Source organism: Mobula birostris, chromosome 1 (genome assembly GCF_030028105.1).
Source record: "Mobula birostris isolate sMobBir1 chromosome 1, sMobBir1.hap1, whole genome shotgun sequence".
Taxonomy (NCBI): Eukaryota; Metazoa; Chordata; class Chondrichthyes; order Myliobatiformes; family Myliobatidae; genus Mobula; species Mobula birostris.
The window spans coordinates 56,256,342-56,275,553 of record NC_092370.1 but is presented as its reverse complement, the minus strand read 5'-3'; the positions used below and the strand labels follow the sequence as shown (position 1 = coordinate 56,275,553).

Here is a 19,212-nt window from a genome sequence, read left to right as displayed (position 1 = left end):
GCTTTACTGAGGCAGTGAGCAGTATAGACAAAGTCCCCATCCACCCTGGACATTGTCTCTGCTCCCCTCCCTTTGGGCAGAAGATAGAGAAGCGTGAAAGCACATACAGTCAGGCTGAAGAACAGCTTCTGCCTCACTGTTGTCATACTGCTGAATGGACCTCTTGTGGGATAATATGGACTCTTGGCCTCATAATTTACCTTGTTATGATATTGCACTGTTCGTTTATCTGCACTGCTCTTTTTCTGTAGCTTTTACACTTTATTCTGTCATTCTTTTACCTTGTGTTGGCTTAATGCGCTGTGTAATGATTTGATCTGTATCAACAGTATGCAAGATGAGGTTTTCACAGCACCTTGGTACTTTGCAGAATGATTGTAGCTCTTGGCCCTCAATTATTTACAGCCATTAATAATGACTTGAAGGGAGTGGAGTGTAAAATATCTACATTTACTGATGGATAATGGATTTAATCTAGGAAAGTGTGAAGTAATGCACTTTGCTAGGAGGAATCAAAAGGCAGATGGCAATCACAATGGAAAAGTATGCAAATGATCACAGCAAATCAGAGTGTGCTTGTGCCTGAAATACAAAGTTATAAAGGTGTAGCAAATCGTTTAAAAGGCAAATGGCATAGTAAGAGGTTGAAGAAGCCTGATCTGTATTCTTGCCCAGTTCAGTAGAATCAGAGGTGATGTTGTTAAGACATTTAAAAGGCAGGGTAGGTGTGAAAATATTTCCACTAATGGGAGCGATTCAAGTGAGGGGCATTGTTGGAAGGCAAGCAATCATTTAAAACTGCATTGTGTGGGAATTCCTTCACACAATAGTTGTGAATTTCTGAGATTCTTTGTTCTGGGGTTGCGGAGAGTTGTCATGCCACAAAAGTGCCCAACAACAACTATCTGTAAGAAAGAAATCTAGTCACCTGTTCTTGACATTCAATGGCATAATAATTGTAAAATTACCCACCATCACTGTCCTGGAATGTCACCATTAACCAGAAATTCAATTGCATAAATTTCACAGGCACAGGAGCAGACTAGAGACCATTGCATGATTTACAAGGTACAGTTTAGGAATGTGTTTGAATACTCTTCAGTTACATAGAGAAGTGCAATACCAGCAACACTCAAGAAGCTTGATGCATCCAGATGTTGCACACTTGGACACAAAAGGGACTTCTAGGCATGCAGAAGTTTAAAATAACGTCTTTATTTTCCTTTCTGGAAATACAGGAACACAAGCGCATCGGCTTACCATCACTCAGAACATGCTGGAGGAATTCAGCAGGTCGGCTTACCATGCATGCTGTGGGGCCATCTCCACCTACTCCATCACGTGCGCATTCCCGTGCCCCCCAGGACCCCTCAGCTGCCCTCAGCTTTGCCCCTTGTCACCATCAACCAACCCACTAAAATATTACCGTTGCTAGTGCAACTGAACATTAATCAAATTGTGAATGAACAAAATAACAAACCAAAGCAATAAAAATAATATGAACATAATATAAGAAAATTAGGGGGGTATCCAGTGTCCATTAATATGCTCCGCATTACTGTGGGTCCCACACAGAACAAAGCAGTCTGCTCGACTGGCATCATTCACTGTATCACTATTGCACAGTAGCTGCTGTATGAACCTTCTCCAGAGCTACACCACTGTTACTCACCCAGGCACTATCCAATTCTGTGATCTCTACCATAAGCACCTGCAGATTCCCCTTAAAGTCGTTTATTGGCCACATAGCATCAATTTCATCATCTGGAGTATTAACATATAACATGAATGTTAGTGGATCCAACACCAGCCCCTGTGAAGCACCACTGGTCACCAGCAGCCAAACAAGAAAAGGCCCCTTTATTCCCACTGTTCCTCTTCAGCCCAGGCTAGTACCTTTCCTGTACTACCATGGTCTCTTATCCTGTTTAACAGCTTCATGTGCGGCACCGTCTTAAAGACCTTCTGAAAATCCATGTTTGGGAGTGAAAGGGTTAATGTATGAGGGGCGGTTGATGGTCCTGGGCCTATATTCTCCGGAGTTTAGACAAATGAGGGAGCTGAAAGGTAATGTTACAGCTATCTAAGACCTCGACCAGACTCCACTTTAAGTACTGTGCTCAGTTCTGGTCACCTCACTACAGGAAGGATGTGGAAACTATAGAAATGGTGCAAAGGAGATTTACAAGGATGTTGCCTGGATTGGCGAGCATGCCTTATGAAAACAGGTTGAGTGAACTTGGCTTTTTCTCCTTGAAGTGACAGAGGATGAAAGGTGACCTGAGAGAGGTGTATAAGATGATGAGAGGCATTGATCGTGTGGATGGTCAGAGGCTTTTTCCCAGGGCTGAAATAGCTAACATGAGAGGGCACAGTTTTAAGGTGCTTGGAAGTAGGTACAGAGGGGACGTCAGGGGTAAGTTTTTTACGCAGAGGGTGGTGAGTGCGTGGAATGGGCTGCCGTGGACTGTGGTGGAGGCAGATGCAATAGGGTCTTTTAAGAGACTCCTGGATAGGTACACGGAGCTTAGAAAAATAGAGGGCTATGGGTAACCCTGGGTAATTTCTAAAGTAAGTACATGTTCGGCACAGCGTTGTAGGCTGAAGGGCCTGTATTTTGCTATAGATTTTCTGTTTCTAAATCAAGGTGAAAACCACTGGATATTGAAATAGAGTGTTCATGGAGAGGATGTTTCCCATAGTCTCCCGCTGGAGAGTCTGGAACCAGTAGGCACAGCCTTAGAGTAGATGGATATTCCCATTACAGCAGAGATGATGAGAAATTCTTTGAGGAAATAACAAGCACAGTAGACAAAGGAGAATCAGTAAATGTTGTGTACTTGGGTTTTCAGAAGGCCTTTGGCAATGTGCCACATATGAGGTTGCTTAACAAGTTAAAAGCCCATGGTATTATAGGAAAGATACCAACATGGATGGAGGATTGGGTGATGAGCAGGAGGCAAAGTGTGGGAATAAAGGGGACCTTTTCTGATTGGCTGCTGGTGACTAGTGGGGTTCCATGGGGGTCAGTATTGGGGCTGCTTCTTTGTACATTATATGTCAATGATTTGGATGACAGAATTGATGGCTTTGTGACCAAGTTTGTGGATGATATGAAGATAGGTAGAGGGGGCCAGCTAGTGTTTAGGAAGCGGGGAGGCAGTAGAAGGACTTGGACAGATTAGGAGAAGGGTCAAAATGGGAAATGGAATATAGTGTCGGTAAGTGTATGGTCATGCACTTTGTAGAATGAATAAAAGCATAACGATTTCTAAATGGGGAGAAAATTCAGAAATCCAAACTGCAAAGGGACTTGGGAGACCTCGTGCAGGATTCTCTAAAGGTTAACTTGAAGGTTGAGTCAGTGGTGAGGAAGGCAAATGCGATGTTGGCATTCATTTTGAGAGGGCTAGAATATAAGATCAAGGCTGTAATACTGAGACTTCATAAGGCACTGGTGAGTCTTCACTTGGAGTATTGTGAGCAGTTTTGGGCTGCTTACTTAAGAAAGGATGTACTGACATTGAGAGGGTTTGGAGGAGATATACCAAAATGATTCTGGGAATGAAAGGCTTATCATATGAGGAGAGTTTGATGACTCTGGCTTGTACTCACTGGAATTTATAAGAATGAGAGGGGTTCTCATTGAAACCTATCGAATGATGAAAGGCGTAGATAGAGTGGATACGGAGAGGAGGTTTCCTATAGTGGAGGAGACTAAGATCCGAGGGCACAGCCTCTGAATAGAGGGACGCCCACTTAGAAAGGAGATGAAGAGGAATTTCTTCAGCTAAAGAGTGGTGTATTTGTGGAATTCGTTACCACATGCAGCTGTGGAGGCCAAGTCATTGGGTGTGTTTAAGGCGGAGGTTGATAGGTTCTTGATTAGCTAAGGTTTGAGAGGGAAATGGATCAGCCTTGATGAAATGGCAGAGCAGATTCGATGGGCCGAATTCAGCTCCTAAATCTTACGTTTTAAATTTCTTTTGCCACAGGGTGGTGGATCTGTAGAAGCTAATGCCACAGATGGTTGTAGAGATCAAGTTATTTTGTATATTTAAAGCAGAAGTTAATGGACTCTTATTGAGTTAAGTGTGTCAAAGGTTACAGGAAGAAGGCAGGACGATGGGGTTGAGGATGAAAGCAAATCAGCAATGATTGAATAGCAGTATAGAGTCCATGAGCTGAATGGCCTAATTCTGTTCTCAAGCCTTTTCATCTTGTGATCCTAAGTGGTACACAATATAACTTGGTAGAAGCAGGACTCAGTGGAACAACGAGCTTGAAATGAAGATGTCATTACAAGAAACTAAAAATAAATTATGAAGCAGCATATCTGACAACTTCTTAATTTTGGTTATAAATGGCACATCCTGTTGTAGTGGGATATATACAGTGGCATGCAAAAGTTTGGGCACCCCGGTCAAAATTTCTGTTACTGTGAATAGTTAAGTGAGTAGAAGATGAACTGATCTCCAAAAGTCATAAAGTGTATATTTTTGTTGTGTACAATTTTAGAGTGGAAAAAAAGGAAAGGAACATCATGCAAAAGTTTGGGCACCCCAAGAGATTTGAGCTCTCAGATAACTTTACCAAGGTCTCAGACCTTAATTAGCTTGTTAGGGCTATGGCTTCACAGTCGTCACAGTCACCATTAGGAAAGGCCAGGTGATGCAAATTTCAAAGCTTTATAACTTTCCTGACTCCTCAAACCTTGTCATGAAACCAAATCAGCAGTCATGGGCTCCTCTAAGCAGCTGCGGAGCACTCTGAAAATTAAAATGATGCCAACAAAGCAGGAGAAGGCTATAAGAAGATAGCAAAGCATTTTCAGGGAGCCGTTTTCTCAGTTCATAATGTAATTAAGAAATAGCAGTCAGTAGGAATGGTGGAGGTCAAGTTGAGGTCTGGAATACCAAGAAAGCTTTCTGAGAGAACTGCTCGTAGGATTGCTAGAAAGGCAAATGCAAAAGGCCTTCAGGAAGATTTAGCAGACTCTGGAGTGGTGGTGCACTTTTCTACTGTGCAGCAACACCTGCACAAATATGACCTTAATGGAAGAGTCATCAGAAGAAAACCTTTCTTGCATTCTCACCACAAAATTCAGCGTCAGAAGTTTGCAAAGGAACATCTAAACAAGCCTGATGAATTTTGGAAACAAGTCCTGTGGACTGATGAAGTTAAAATAGAAATTTCTGGCTGCAATGAGCAAAGGTATGTTTAGAGAAAAAAAGGTGCAGAATTTCATGAAAAGAACACCTCTCCAACTGTTAAGCAGGGGGGTGGATCGATCATGCTTTGGGCTTGTGTTGCAGCCGGTGGCACGGTGAACATTTCACTGGTAGAGGGAAGAATGAATTTAATTAAATACCAACAAATTCTGGAAGCAAACATCACACCATCTATAAAAAGAAAATAAAAAGCTGAAGATGAAAAGAGGATGGCATCTACAACAGGATAATGATCCTAAACACACCTTAAAATCCACAATGGACTACCTCAAGAGGCACAAGCTGAAGGTTTTGCCATGGCCCTCACAGTCCCCCGACCTAAACATCATTGAAAATCTGTGGATAGACCTCAAAAGAGCAGTGCATGCAAGGCGGCCTGTGAATCTCACAGAACTAGAAGCCTTTTGCAAGGAAGAATGGGCAAAAATCCCCCAAACAAGAATTGAAGACTCTTAGCTGGCTACAGAAAGTGTTTACAAGCTCTGTTACTTGTCAAAGGGGGTGTTATTAAGTACTGACCATGCAGGGTGCTCAAACTTTTGCTTCTGGCCCTATTCCTTTTTTGTTATTTTGAAACTATAAAAGATGGAAATAAAAAAGTAATCTTGCTTAAAATATTAAAGAAATGTGTCATCTTTAACTTTATGCCTTTTGGAAATCAGTTCATCTTTTACCCGCTTAGCTATTCACAGTATCAGAAATTTTGACTGGGGTGCCCAAACTTTTGCATACCACTGTACATAAATAAACAATAATTTAATTACAAATTTTGGGCCAAGGTAACATGGTTTTAGGCAATAGTTGATTAGTGGCTTAGCAAAGATATTTTTGTTCTTGCTCTGACATGTTTTGGTATAAGATAGTGAACTAGATTCATAGTTCTGCTCAGAGAAATGGGCCTTTTAGCCCAACTTTTCCATGTCATCCTGAGCTTGGTACCATTTGTCTACATTTGGCTGGGATCACTCTATACCTTTCCTATCTATATCCCTGACTAAATGTATTTTAAGCTTTATAATTGAAACTGTCTTTACCATTTACCCGGCAGCTTGTTCCACACGCCCACCACCCCCTGTGTGGGGTGGAAAAAGTTGCCCCCCTCAATTTCCCTTTAAATATTTCCCCTCTTACCTTAAACCTACTCCCCCTCGTTTTAGCAACACGCATAAAAGTTGCTGGTGAACGCAGCAGGCCAGGCAGCATCTCTAGGAAGAGGTGCAGTTGACGTTTCAGGCCGAGACCCTTCGTCCTGAAACATCGACTGCACCTCTTCCTAGAGATGCTGCGTTCACCAGCAACTTTTATGTGTGTTGCTTGAATTTCCGGCATCTGCAGAATTCCTGTTGTTTGCCCCCTCGTTTTAGACTCTTTTTCCTTGGCGAAAACAAACTGTTTATCAGCAGGTAATAAAGATGCACTTTGCATTTTTTACTGATTTTTTTTAAAAACGATATTGTTAGATATCAAACCATATTAATAATGGTCCGTGATTCAGTGTCTCACTGCATTTTTGTATTAGCTTTTAAAATTTAAATCTTATCATAAGTAACAGCTTAGTAGAAACTTGGCCCTCCTCTGTGCGACACGATTGCTTCTTAATTTCTGATTCAGTTGTTCCATCAGCTGTAAAGGCTGATCGCTAACAAAGTTCAGTTAATCCACCACGTTAGTGGTCTGATTTGCATATACATGAGTATATGTGGAGGAGAGCATCTCTGCAAGATTACTTCATTATACAACCTGCAGTGAGGGTAGTTGGTCCGATCTTAAGTATAATTATCTCAAGCTGTTATCCTTTATCCTGCAATCTGCAGACCATTTATCCAGAAATTACATGGTTGAACAGCCAAAGCTACATGTGTACAGTGATGTTTGTGCAGAACCTTAAATTTTGGGCAATATATTTTAACATTTGCCTTGCAACTAATAGAACATGATTCTGGTATAGCATAAAAAGCATAGATTTATAGAAATTGCATGAGGAGGGTGGGTGTTGAGATGTTTAAAGTTTCTCTTATTCTTGCTCCAAGACTAATTGCTGTTCTGTCCAAAAATACTTAAGCTGTTCTTAGTAGGAGAATACTGGGCCCTCAGAACTGTTAATAATTAAGAAGGGAGTCAGTGTAGTGTCTCCAAGTTTAACTATAACAGGCTAAGTAGAAAAGTAAGTTGAGAGAGGTGAGGACTGTCTGCAAAATTATATCAATTTAAGTAGGTCAAATATACAGTAAATATAGAAAATGTTAAGTCTTGTTTAGACTTATGTTAGTCTTTTGATGTGTGAGAATTTTATTACAAAATTTTGTCATTGTGTATTAAAAATTTAACTCATCGTAAAAATGGCTGAACTTGTCAACTTTATTTTAGGCTCTTTTGGGAGCAATCTTCCAGATTATCAAAGATCTGAAATAATTATGTTTATTATGGGAAAGGTGCCCACCTTTGATGCTGGAGCCCTGGAGTCGAGCTACTCTGGGTAAGTTGTGATTCAGACTTGTGCTTTCTCATTAATAGGTACTGTCATGTGTTACCTTCTGGTTTAGATCAGATATTAAAATATTGTTATCTAGTTGGTTTGAGCTTTGGGCACTTTAGCCACTGCAATCAAATATACCACTAACAGCAAGGTTCATAATGATGGGAAATGTACTGAAGACACTGCACATCCATGCTGTCATATCCATTATGGATCAATACCTCAAAGTGAAATGACTTAATATTGTCCTATCCTTAAAAAATCTTTCTTATTTTGATACTATTTTAACTCCTGCTCCTTTGTTCAGTTTATTTCTTCTCATTTCACTATTCCTTTCAGTACCTCTGTGTCTGCCAAGTTTAACTCTCCATACCATGAACTGGTGAATCCCCCTTCAAGGGCTTTGGTCCCAGCTTTGATGTCCAATATACCTGGCCAGTGCCGGTGCTATGTTCCTTTGAGCTAGCCTAATACTGCAGGTACTAGGCGTTCTCAGGATTGCTGCCAGTGCTACGTGATAGTGATGGTAAGAATTGGAGGAGATGACAGTTGACTGTATGGCTGAGGAGTTGGTTCAGGGGGCAAGGTTTTAGATTTTTGGATCTTTGGGATTTCTTCTAGGGAAGGTGGGACTTGTAGAGATTGGATGGGTTGCACTTGAACACGAGTGGGAGCAATATCCTTGCAGGTAGGTTTGCTAGCATGGTTCAGGAAGGTTTAAACTAATTTGCGAGGGGGATGGGATCCGGAGCAATAGAGCAGTGAAAGAAGTGCATGGACTAAAGCCAGATCTAACATATAGAGAGGCTTTGAAGAAAGAGAAGCAGAATAAAGTGTGTAAAGGTAGGAAGGTAGAAGGGCTAAAGTGCGTGTAGTTCAATGCAAGAAGCATCAGGAACAAAGGTGATGAACTGAGAGCTTAGATACATACATGGAATTATGATGTAGTGGCCATTACAGAGACTTGGCTGGCATCAGGGCAGGAGTGGATTCTCAATATTCCTGGATTTCAGTGCTTTAAAAGGGATAGGGGTGGGGGAAGGGGAGGATGGATGGCATTACTGGTCAGGGATACTATTACAGCTACAGAAAGGGTGGGTAATATAGCAGGATCCTCTTTTGAGTCAGTATGGGTGGAAGTCAGGAACAGGAAGGGAGCAGTTACTCTATTGGGAGTATTCTATAGGCCCCCTTGTAGCAGCAGAGATACAGAGGAGCAGATTGGGAGGCAGATTTTGGAAAGGTACAAAAATAACAGGATTGTTATCATGGGTGACTTTAACTTCCCTAATATTGATTGGCACCTGATTAGTTCCAAGGGTTTGGACGGGGCAGACTTTGTTACGTGTGTCCAGGACGGATTCCTGTCACAGTATGTTGACAGGCCGACTAGGGGGAATGCTATACTAGATCTAGTATTAGGTAACGAACCGGGTCAGGTCACAGATGTCTCAGTGGGTGAGCATCTGGGGACAGTGACCACCGCTCCCTGGCCTTCAGCATTATCATGGAAGAGGATAGAATGAGAGAGGACAGGAAAATTTTTAATTGGGGAAGGGCAAATTATGAGACTATAAAGCCAGAACTTGCGGGTGTGAATAGGGATGATGCTTTTGCAAGGAAATGTACTATGGACATGTGGTCGATGTTTAGAAATCTCTTGCAGGATGTAAGGGATAAATTTGTCCCGGTGAGGAAGATAAAGAATGGTAGGGTGAAGGAACCATGGGTGACAAGTGAGGTAGAAAATCTAGCCAGGTGGAAGAAGGCAGTGTACATGAGGTTTAGGAAGCAAGGATCAGATGGGTCTATTGAGGAATATAGGGTAGCAAGAAAGGAGCTAAAGAAGGGGCTGAGAAAAACAAGAAGGGGGCATGAGAAGGCCTTGGCGAGTAGGGTAAAGGAAAACCCAAAGGCATTCTTCAATTATGTGAAGAAAGAAAGAATGACAGGAGTGAAGGTAGGACCGATTAGAGATGAAGGTGGGAAGATGTGCCTGGAGGCTGTGGAAGTGAGCAAGGTCCTCAATGAATACGTTTCTTCGGTATTCACCATTGAGAGGGAACTTGATGACGGTGAAGACGATATGAGTGAGGTTAATGTTCTGGAGCATGTTGATATTAAGGGAGAGGAGGTGTTGGAGTTATTAAAATACATTAGGACCGGAGGATTGGAGGGAGGCAAATGTTGTCCCCTTGTTCAAAAAAGGTGGTAGGGATAGTCTGGGTAATTATAGACCAGTGAACCTTACGTCTGTGGTGGGAAAGCTGTTGGAAAAGATTGTTGGAGATAGGATCTATGGGCACTTAGGGAATCATGGTCTGATCAAGGACAGTCAGATGGCTTTGTGAAGGGCAGATCGTGTCTAACAAGCCTGATAGAGTTCTTTGAGGAGGTGACCAGGCACATAGATAAGGGTAGTGCAGTGGATGTGATCCGTATGGATTTTAGTAAGGCATTTGACAAGGTTTCACATGGTAGGCTTATTCAGAAAGTCAGAAGGCATGGGATCCAGGGAAGTTTGGCCAGGTGGATTCAGAATTGGCTTGCCTGCAGAAGGCAGAGGGTCGTGGTGGAGGGACTACATTCAGATTGGAGGATTGTGACTAGTGGTGTCCCATAAGGATTTTTTCTGGGACCTCTACTTTTCGTGATTTTTATTAACGACCTGGATGTGGGGGTAGAAGGGTGGGTTGGCAAGTTTGCAGACGACACAAAGCTTGGTGGTGTTGTAGATAGTGTAGAGGATTGTCAAAGATTGCAGAGAGACATTGATAGGTTGCAGAATTGGGCTGAGAAGTGGCAGATGGAGTTCAACCCAAAGAAGTGTGAGGTGGTACACTTTGGAAGGACAAACTCCAAGACAGAGTACAAAGTAAATGGCAGGATGCTTAGTAGTGTGAAGGAGCAGATTGATCTCGGGATGCATGTCCACAGATCCCTAAAAGTTGCCTCACAGGTAGATAGGGTAGTTAAGAAAGCTTATGGGGTGTTAGCTTTCAAAGTCAAGGGATAGAGTTTAAGAGTCGCGAGGTAATGATGCAGCTCTATAAAACTCTGGTTAGGCCACACTTGGAGTACTGTGTCCAATTCTGGTCCCTCACTATAGGAAGGATGTGGAAGGATTGGAAAGGGTACAGAGGAGATTTACCAGGATGCTGCCTGGTTTAGAGAGTATGCATTATGATCAGAGATTAAGAGAGCTAGGGCTTTGCTTTTTGGAGAGAAGGAGGCTGAGAGGAGACATGATATAGGTATACAAGATAATAAGAGGAATAGATAGAGTGGATAGCCAGCGTCTCTTCCCCAGGGCACCACTGCTCTATACAAGGGGACATGGCTTTAAGGTAAGGGGTGGGAAGTTCCACGGGGATATTAGAGGGTCTTTTACTCAGGGTGGTTGGTGCGTGGAGTATACTGCCTGAGTCAGTGGTGGAGGCAGATACACTAGTGAAATTTAAGAGACTGCTAGACGGTATATGGAGGAATTTAAGGTGGGGGGTTATATGGGAGGCAGTGTTTGAGGGTCGGCACAACAATGTGGGCCGAAGGACCTGCACTGTGCTGTACTATTCTATGTTCTGTGTATTGAAGGTTCTCTCTGCTGCACTATTTGTTTAGCTGAACATTTATCTCTGAGTTTCTACAATTTCTTTTCTTGCTGGCATGAAACATGGCCAGTAATGAGGAGTTGACCAGCTTTTGAAGCTCTACTTCTTAATATCTTTCCTAACTCTGGTTTTAAAAAAAAAGATCTTTTCAACTTTTTTTCTAATCATGACTTAGTTACAGCCTCTGGGTTTTTTAATTTCCACTTCTGATGAGGGATCTTTGACCCAAAATGTTTATTCTGTTTCTTTTTCCACAGATAGTGCCCAATTTGCTGAATGTTCCTGGCTTTTTTTTAATACTAATTTCCTCTTCATCTGTTTAAATTTTTATTCATTGACAATTAATTGCTGTAGCACTATATTAGACTGTGAAGTAACATTAATTGGCATACTTGTATTTGAAATTGTTTTTTTTTTTCAGTTGAAATAAATACACTTTAAATCACAATTTAATTATTTAATTTAATGTTTAAAATTTGGCTTCTGGGTCATGGTTAAATTAAGGTCAAAATTATATTTTCATGACAAAGACTTGACATTTCATGCTGAGATGTCGACTCTTTATTCCTTTTCATAAATGTTGTATGAACTGCGTTGTTCCTCCAGCAGTTTGTGTGTGTTGTTCTGCATTTCCAAAATCTGCAGAATCTCTTGTCTTTATGATATTTTCAGATCTCAAGATAATGAGGTCTATTTTAATTTGCAAGTCTGAATTGTTTATAGGGACCGTGGAACAAGAACAATCCAGGTCAAGCTACTACGATCATTACTTATGGTAAGATTTAAAAGAAAAAGTGTAAATGGGATTATTTAAATGGAACTTAGTCTTCTGATGAAATATTTCTATGGAGTAGTCCATATAAACACCATAGCTATATGCAGCTTCGGAATCCTTCATCAGAACTGGAAAAAATGAGATGATACTGTTTTTTAAGCGGGGAAGGGTTGGAGAACGCAATGGAATGTCTGAGAACGGATAGAAGCCAGGTTATGAAGGTAACAACTTAAAAACTGGCAGTTGGAGATAAAAAGACAATTGAGATGGAGGAGTGCAGGAAAGTCTGTGGCCTGAGGAAGGAAAACATGAGATTTATCTGAAATTGTAAACTTCAGCTTTAAGTTCTGAAAGCTGTAATATCCTGGCAAACGCATTGCAAAACAAAAATGCCCTATTAAACATTGTTGGACCATTGTTGAAGGCTGAAAATAGAGGGTAGAATGGAAATATGGTAGAGGATAAAAATTACAAAGACTGAAAAGTTAATGTCACAGTTCTGCACTTAATAGAGGTTTCCCGCAAAAAATCATCTACACTGTATATTTTTCAATGAAATAGAAACCATATTGTGAGCAGCAAATGCAATGTGCAAGTTTGTAAATAGTGAAACTGAATTATACATCATATAAAAGGACCCTTTGATTCCTTGAATGATGGATAGAGAAGAGGTAAAAGGGCAGATAAATCCATTTCCCAAGACTGAATGGGAAAGTGCTATGAAAAGGTGAGATATTGCTAGAGATGATGGTGGATTTTGATTTGTGAAGGGAATATTCTTATCAAAAAGGAAAGATGTGACTGGTGACAGAATCCTGTTGGAAATTATAAAAGGATCCAAAATGAATGTGGAGAAAAGATGAGGACAGTAAATTCTTTCCTTTGTCTGGATCTGTGGGGAGAGGGTCAGCATAGAAATAAGGTTAATGGAGAAGGTGTGATTGAAAGCCTGTAACTATGGCGAGAGAACCACAATTAAGGCACTGGTATGAAAAATCTCAGCATTAAAGAAGATACAATGGATGTGGTGCGTAGAAGACCAAGAAGGTGTAGTTGAAACAGTTGTGGTAGTCAGATGGTTTTTTAATGGATATTGGTAGCTAACCTATCTGCTGAGATGGACATTTATATATTAAAAAAAAGGAAAGGAAGGAAAGGGATTTGCCTGTATGGTCTATGTAAACAAGACACAAGCCCAGAAATTGACGGCAAAGATAATGAAGTTTTTATTAATTCTTTTCAAGCTTAGGAAGCAGTATCAATACAACCATCAATGTACCAGAAAGAGTTGAGGGAAGAGAATCAAATCAAACAAAGAGGCAGACTTAGCTTGAGCCCCCGTAAGTTCATAGTTACACTTTTTTTTCATAGAAAATGAGTATATTTGTGTAAGGGGTTGTTCAATGAATATGTTCAGCTAGCTAAGGGAGAGTGGAGGCGAAAGGAGACTGAATTTTGTTCAAAGAAGAGGCAAAAGGTTTTCAGAGCTTTATGTGGGATGGTGGGAAAGAAGGATTGAACATCCATTGTGAAGGTGAGTCAACTGGGACCAGGAAACTGAAAACTGTTAAGGTTACTGGAATACAAATTGGAATGAATTAGACAAAGGTTAAAAGATAGAGTCCTGGAAGGGAAAGAAGTTCTGTGAATCAAGAACATGATATGGAACATCATCTTAAGTGAGTATAGATTAACTATATATAACATCAGGGGTCCCCAACCTTTATTGCAGCAGGGACTGGTTTATTATTCACAATATTCTTGCGGACCGGCCGACGGGGGGTGTGGGGGGGGGGGTAAGGTTGCCAACAGACAGGAGTAGCAGTCAAAATCGTTGTGTTTACCTCGAGAAGGACTACAATGACCATGAAGCCTTGCGCTGGCACGAGTGCGCATGCGTGTACGTGCCGATTTTTTTTCTACAGATCGTTTTTGGCCATTCTGTTTGGGGGGGGGCGGTAATCATGACTGGAATATAGGTGATAAGTGGCTAATACACTCAATTTCATTTCTAAAAGGGTTTCTCTAACGAATTTAATATTAAACACACGGTGCATATTTTCCTCACATGAATATAGTGATAAGTCAATTATCAGGGGAGGACAGGGGAGCTTGAAGTAAGTGTTGAACGAACTTCCAGTAGAAGTGATAGAGGCAGGTTCGATATTATCATTCAAAGAAAAACTTAATAGCTATATGGACAGGAAAGGAATAGAGGGTTCTGGGCTGAGTGCAGGTCGGTGGGACTAGGTGAGAGTAGCGTTCGGCACGGACTAGAAGGGCCGATATTTCCGTGCTGTAATTGTTAAAATGGTTATACAAGTCACTTATAGGTCAATAGCATCATAACATTTTAAGTAACGTTTGGATATTAAACACACAGCACATATTTTCCCCGTATGAACATATAGAATCATTGCAACAGACCAACATCGCTGAATCAGTGGGAGCCCTGGGCTTGTTCCCTGCACATAATGGTCCGATCGAGGGGTGATGGGAGACAGCGAACCTCGAAGGGGGTTCCTTATGCCCAGTCTATTCTGCAGTTTAGTTTTCGTTGCATTCATTGCAGAGATATGTTGGAAATGGAAGCAACGTTTTCAGTGCTTTCGTGGCTAACTCAGGATATTCAGCCTTGACTTTGATTCAGAAAGCCGGCAGAGATGTTATGTCAAACATACTTTTCAGCCTGCCGTCATTTGCAAGCTCGAGGAGTTGATCTTCTTCCCGCACTGACATGGATGAGGCGTGCATAATGACCTCGCGTTTGTTCAAGTTCAACAGTGGGCGTGGCGGGGAATGAGGAAAGGTGCAGCTGATTCATATCGCTAAATCATATCATTTCCTTGCGGCCTGGTGGTTGGGGACCACTGTATAACATTACTGGAAAAAGGTCAAAAAGAAAATTTGGCTTTTTTTTGTGGAAATCTGGTGCTATTTTGTACTGCTGATTTTATTTTACATAAAATACTCTTTAGAATGTACAAGTACAGAAATTAAATAGTTTAGTGGCAGATAAGCATAAGAGACTGACAGTTAATTTTGGTAAGTATGTACCTGCAGTAAGTTTCACAAAATAAGTAAACAGAATATAAAATGAGACTTTTTTGTCCATAAGCCTGAGAGGTAATTAAATTGTTTACTATTTTTAACTAATACAGGTAACTTCAGGATACAAGGCCAAAAGTATAGCAGCTGCACTTCCTTCTCCATTTTTAGAGCCAATATTATCAGTTTCTTTAATGGAAGACAGTGAGCTGAGATTACTTGTCCTGTGTATTCTACATAGTCTTATTGATCGTCATGAGAACAAAGCAAAGTTCAAAGAAATGAGGTAAAATCAGTTTGTTGGAATATTATTACAGATCTGTGTCTAATTTCATACATTTGAATGTAGGATTCTGGATTCATGTTGGTTTGAAATTTCTGGCAAAGTAAATTAAGTTGGGTCAAAATCTGAATTAAATTGTGTTGTGTTTTTGAGAGTGGACTGTCATGGAAGTTTATCTCCCGTCTACTCTGTCCTGGTGCGGAGTTTTGACCTAAAGTGTTGCCAATTCCTTTCCCCCGCAGATGCTGCTCAGACCGCTGAGTTACTCCAGCAGGTTGTTTGTTCTAGATTCCAGCATTTACAGTCTGTTGTTTCTCTCTTGCTGTAAAATATTCTTGGATGAATTAAATGGGAAATGCATGGTGGTTTAACAAAAAAAAGTGAAGGTGTGACATTGTATATGAAATATGAATTGTCCAGCAGACAGTAGTGGTGCTGGGTTACCAACCTATAGACATAAGCAGCATCAAATCAGTTTATGTAGTTTAGCAAGATTATTAGAACTAGTGTTGTGAGTAATCTTACAGTATAATGTTGAATAGCAATATTGTATAGGTTGAAAATAACTTGAGTTGCACATCCTTGAACTATTATTCCATTTATATTTTGAAAATCCTGCTTTGTCTAGTAGTTAAGTTTCCTTTAAAGGCTGCATGCATGAAATATATTGATGGAAACTATTTATATCAGGTTGTCACTTATGAGTTTAATGGTCAAATACAACTATAATTGAAATGGTAAAGTAATGTAAAGGTTATTTCAAAACTGTTCATTTAAGATCCAGCATATTATTGAACTGTCATTTGTATTTGCTTTAGTGTCCTGTTAAGTTATTCACTAATATTTCCGTTCTTTTCTAATCAGAATCATCCCAGATGTTTCAGCACTGAAGATAAAAAGAGACAAGAACTCAAAGCAAGACATAAGTTTCATGAAAAAAGTAATTGATATAATTATGTATTTCATTTAGCTTGTAATGAACAGCTAATTCAAAACGTTGAAAAATGTCACAGGCATTAGTTAGGCTTTTGAGTTAATGTACTGGTGTATTCTTGTAGTTCCTCAAACTTAAGACAATTTCTCAGGCTGATATTCTAAATTTAAAAGTTCTAAGAAAATCCTGAAATTGTTCAAGAATTACTTCTTTCCTTGTTTGATTCTGTGGACATTGGCTCTATGGTTCATGACCCTATATTTGCTCTCCTGCACTTTCATATGAGTCTTTCAAATTTTGTATATGGGCTAGAAATCAGTGAATGAATCTCCTTCCACCATCAGCATATTAATCTGTTTCTGATTTCCCTCTTGTTTCGACTTCTTTCCCTGCCAACTTACCCACGTATCTCTATCAGTACACCTGTTCTCACATCATCTATTCCATGTGGTTACAAGTTATATATTCTTTGCTGACTTTATTAGTGACTTCCTTGGCCCTCAGTTTGGACTTCTCAATAAAGTGGGACCTTTTTTTTCATCCCAACCTGTGAGCCCCTTTGCCCTTTTCTGATTAAAGGCCTTAATCAGGTCCTTTTTTCCAGAGGCTGCTATAGAATTTGGTCCAGCAATTGGTTTCCGAATCATTCTATTTCATTCTTTTATTTCAATTTTCAGAATTTCAGTGATTCTTTATACAGTCTTATTGTATAGGCTGCCTGAAGTTTTAAACACTTCGTATCAAAATGTGTTCTCTTTACGAGTAACCTTTAGTCAAAAAACAAAACTTAACCAAATTTTCTCAGCCAGTCAGATAGAACTGAATAGCTGAGGTCCATAATCTTTTTGTTAATGGGCTTTAATGTAAGTTTTGTGAAAACTCAGTTGCTTCAGAGTCTTTTCACTTAATTGTTGACAAACTCTTCATTTTAACCAATTAGTCTTTTGCAGTACAACATAAACAAGTATGAAGCCTGGTTTTACGTTATTGGCAGGTACTGAAGATACCAAGCTCATGTACTTGACCTTAATGGAAACCATGGTAATTTGGACCAGTGGAATAGATGAGAATAGAAGGATTGCACCCATAATGTTATATTCTATGTTGTTGTACAATACCACACATTAATGTCAATAGAGTTCAAAATGCTCTTAAGCATCTGCACTTAATAGAATAGAAAAATCTACATTCTCTTCCTTTGCTGTCTAACTTGTAATATATTGATTGGATTCTGCTGTCTGGGCATCTTTTAATGGTGAATGTCATGAAGACCCCTCCTTGCCCCATTTTAATTTTAGCTGAATGTTAGGCTTTTGTGAGTATAATTACAAAGCCGACTCTAGAGTAAATGAGTATAATCATTTTATGATAAAGCAATGTTATGATTCAACATAATGGGAACTTTACATAATAATCCTTAGCACATTTCCTGACACTAAGTTGACTTTGATAAGCTAAAGATATTAAGAGCTTGATATCGTTTTGTGGTAGTTGTTTTACAAAATATATTGCATTCACTGTGGATTTTAAAACAAAATCCTGTAGTTTTATTATTTTCAGCCAACTCTCTCACAGATGATTTAACAAAACATCTAAATTGCTAATTGTTTCAATAGTGCAGTTGGTAATAGTTCTATTGTTAGATTGTTCAAGGTAATGAACAGTTTGTTTCTACTAAAAATGTAATTTCATTTGAGAAATTGCAATGTAACAGAAGAAAGCAGGAAAACTGAACATTATTGCAGGAATTTTCAGCAATAGAATTTTTGATGGCTTCTGGGAGATTACTGGAATGAAGTTGGTGCAACCAACAGATCTTGTTGGAATCATCAGCTCTAAACCACATAGGTCAGTGTGCTGTCCTTTATACAGTGAAAAATTGATGATGACGAGGTAACATTAGGGAAATTTGACAGCTCAGTGGTTGTGGAGGAATCAGTAAAGGTTTGAAATGTAAGGATATTGGTGCTGAATCTGCCTCGGTTTCTGGGAGTGAAGTTGCTTCCAGTGCAAACAAAAACCTTGTGTACAGAACAGATTGCAGTCAATAATTTTGTTACAAAGAAATTGCTTCTCATCACTGATTATCAAAAAATGTCTTTTGAATAATGAATTTCAAAGACCAGAGCAGTACGCTTTGTAATAATGTTGGGCAGTTACTATAATGGTCATGTGCATTTACTGATGTGCATCAGTCATTAACAATTTTCTGATCATAACCTGCAATTTAATCTCATTCCATTTTTCAGCAAGGACAGCAGTTATACAGACACATTTATGTGGGATGCAAAGAAGATGATAATGAACAGAAAAACTTTGAATCCCTATTCATTGCTCTCGTACTTATTACAGTAGAACTGGCCAATGATGAAGTGATTGTGGACTTGATTCGTCTTGCTCTAGCTATTCAGGTACAGTTCACAAATATGTTTAAATCTATAGTTTAGTATTGAAAATGATAAATGATTGAAAATGGAGGAGGAGAAGATGGTGGCGCGGCAGTAGCGCGCGCGGCCACTTCGGTGGTGATGTCTGTTATCTGTCAAGTAGGGGACCGTGCACAATTCTGATTTGATGGAGACAGAAGTGAGAGCACGGAGGAACATCTGGAAAACTTCTGAAATGCCCGCTTCACTGCCGCTGCTACTGTGTGGTAACCGGAATCTCCGGAGCAGAAGGCCCCGAAATCCTCGGCTTTGCGTGTTTTCAGCAGCCGGGCGAGGTCGAAGGCGCATGGGAGGCTGTATCGGAGAGGCTGGTCGGAAGCTCGAAGTTTTCGGACGGATGGACTCAGTATCGGCTGTGGTCGGCTACTTCCAAGGCATCGGCAAGTTGACGGTGCCTGGAGGTTTAT

General features: G+C 40.2%; 1 protein-coding gene across 8 annotated transcripts in view; it reads left to right on the top strand.

The window, feature by feature from the left end:
• LOC140196367 (protein EFR3 homolog A-like) overlaps positions 1-19,212 on the top strand; it is a 170,347-nt gene that overhangs the window by 117,766 nt on the left and 33,369 nt on the right. For all 8 annotated transcript variants that reach the window (XR_011885695.1, XM_072255508.1, XM_072255500.1 and 5 more), the window contains 5 exons: positions 7,599-7,707; positions 12,042-12,093; positions 15,255-15,427; positions 16,289-16,364; positions 18,608-18,769. Coding sequence is in view for 7 of the 8 variants with exons in the window: in XM_072255508.1 (XP_072111609.1) it covers positions 7,599-7,707; positions 12,042-12,093; positions 15,255-15,427; positions 16,289-16,364; positions 18,608-18,769 (572 nt within the window). In the remaining variant the exon portion in view is untranslated. The remainder of the gene's footprint in view (positions 1-7,598; positions 7,708-12,041; positions 12,094-15,254; positions 15,428-16,288; positions 16,365-18,607; positions 18,770-19,212) is intronic.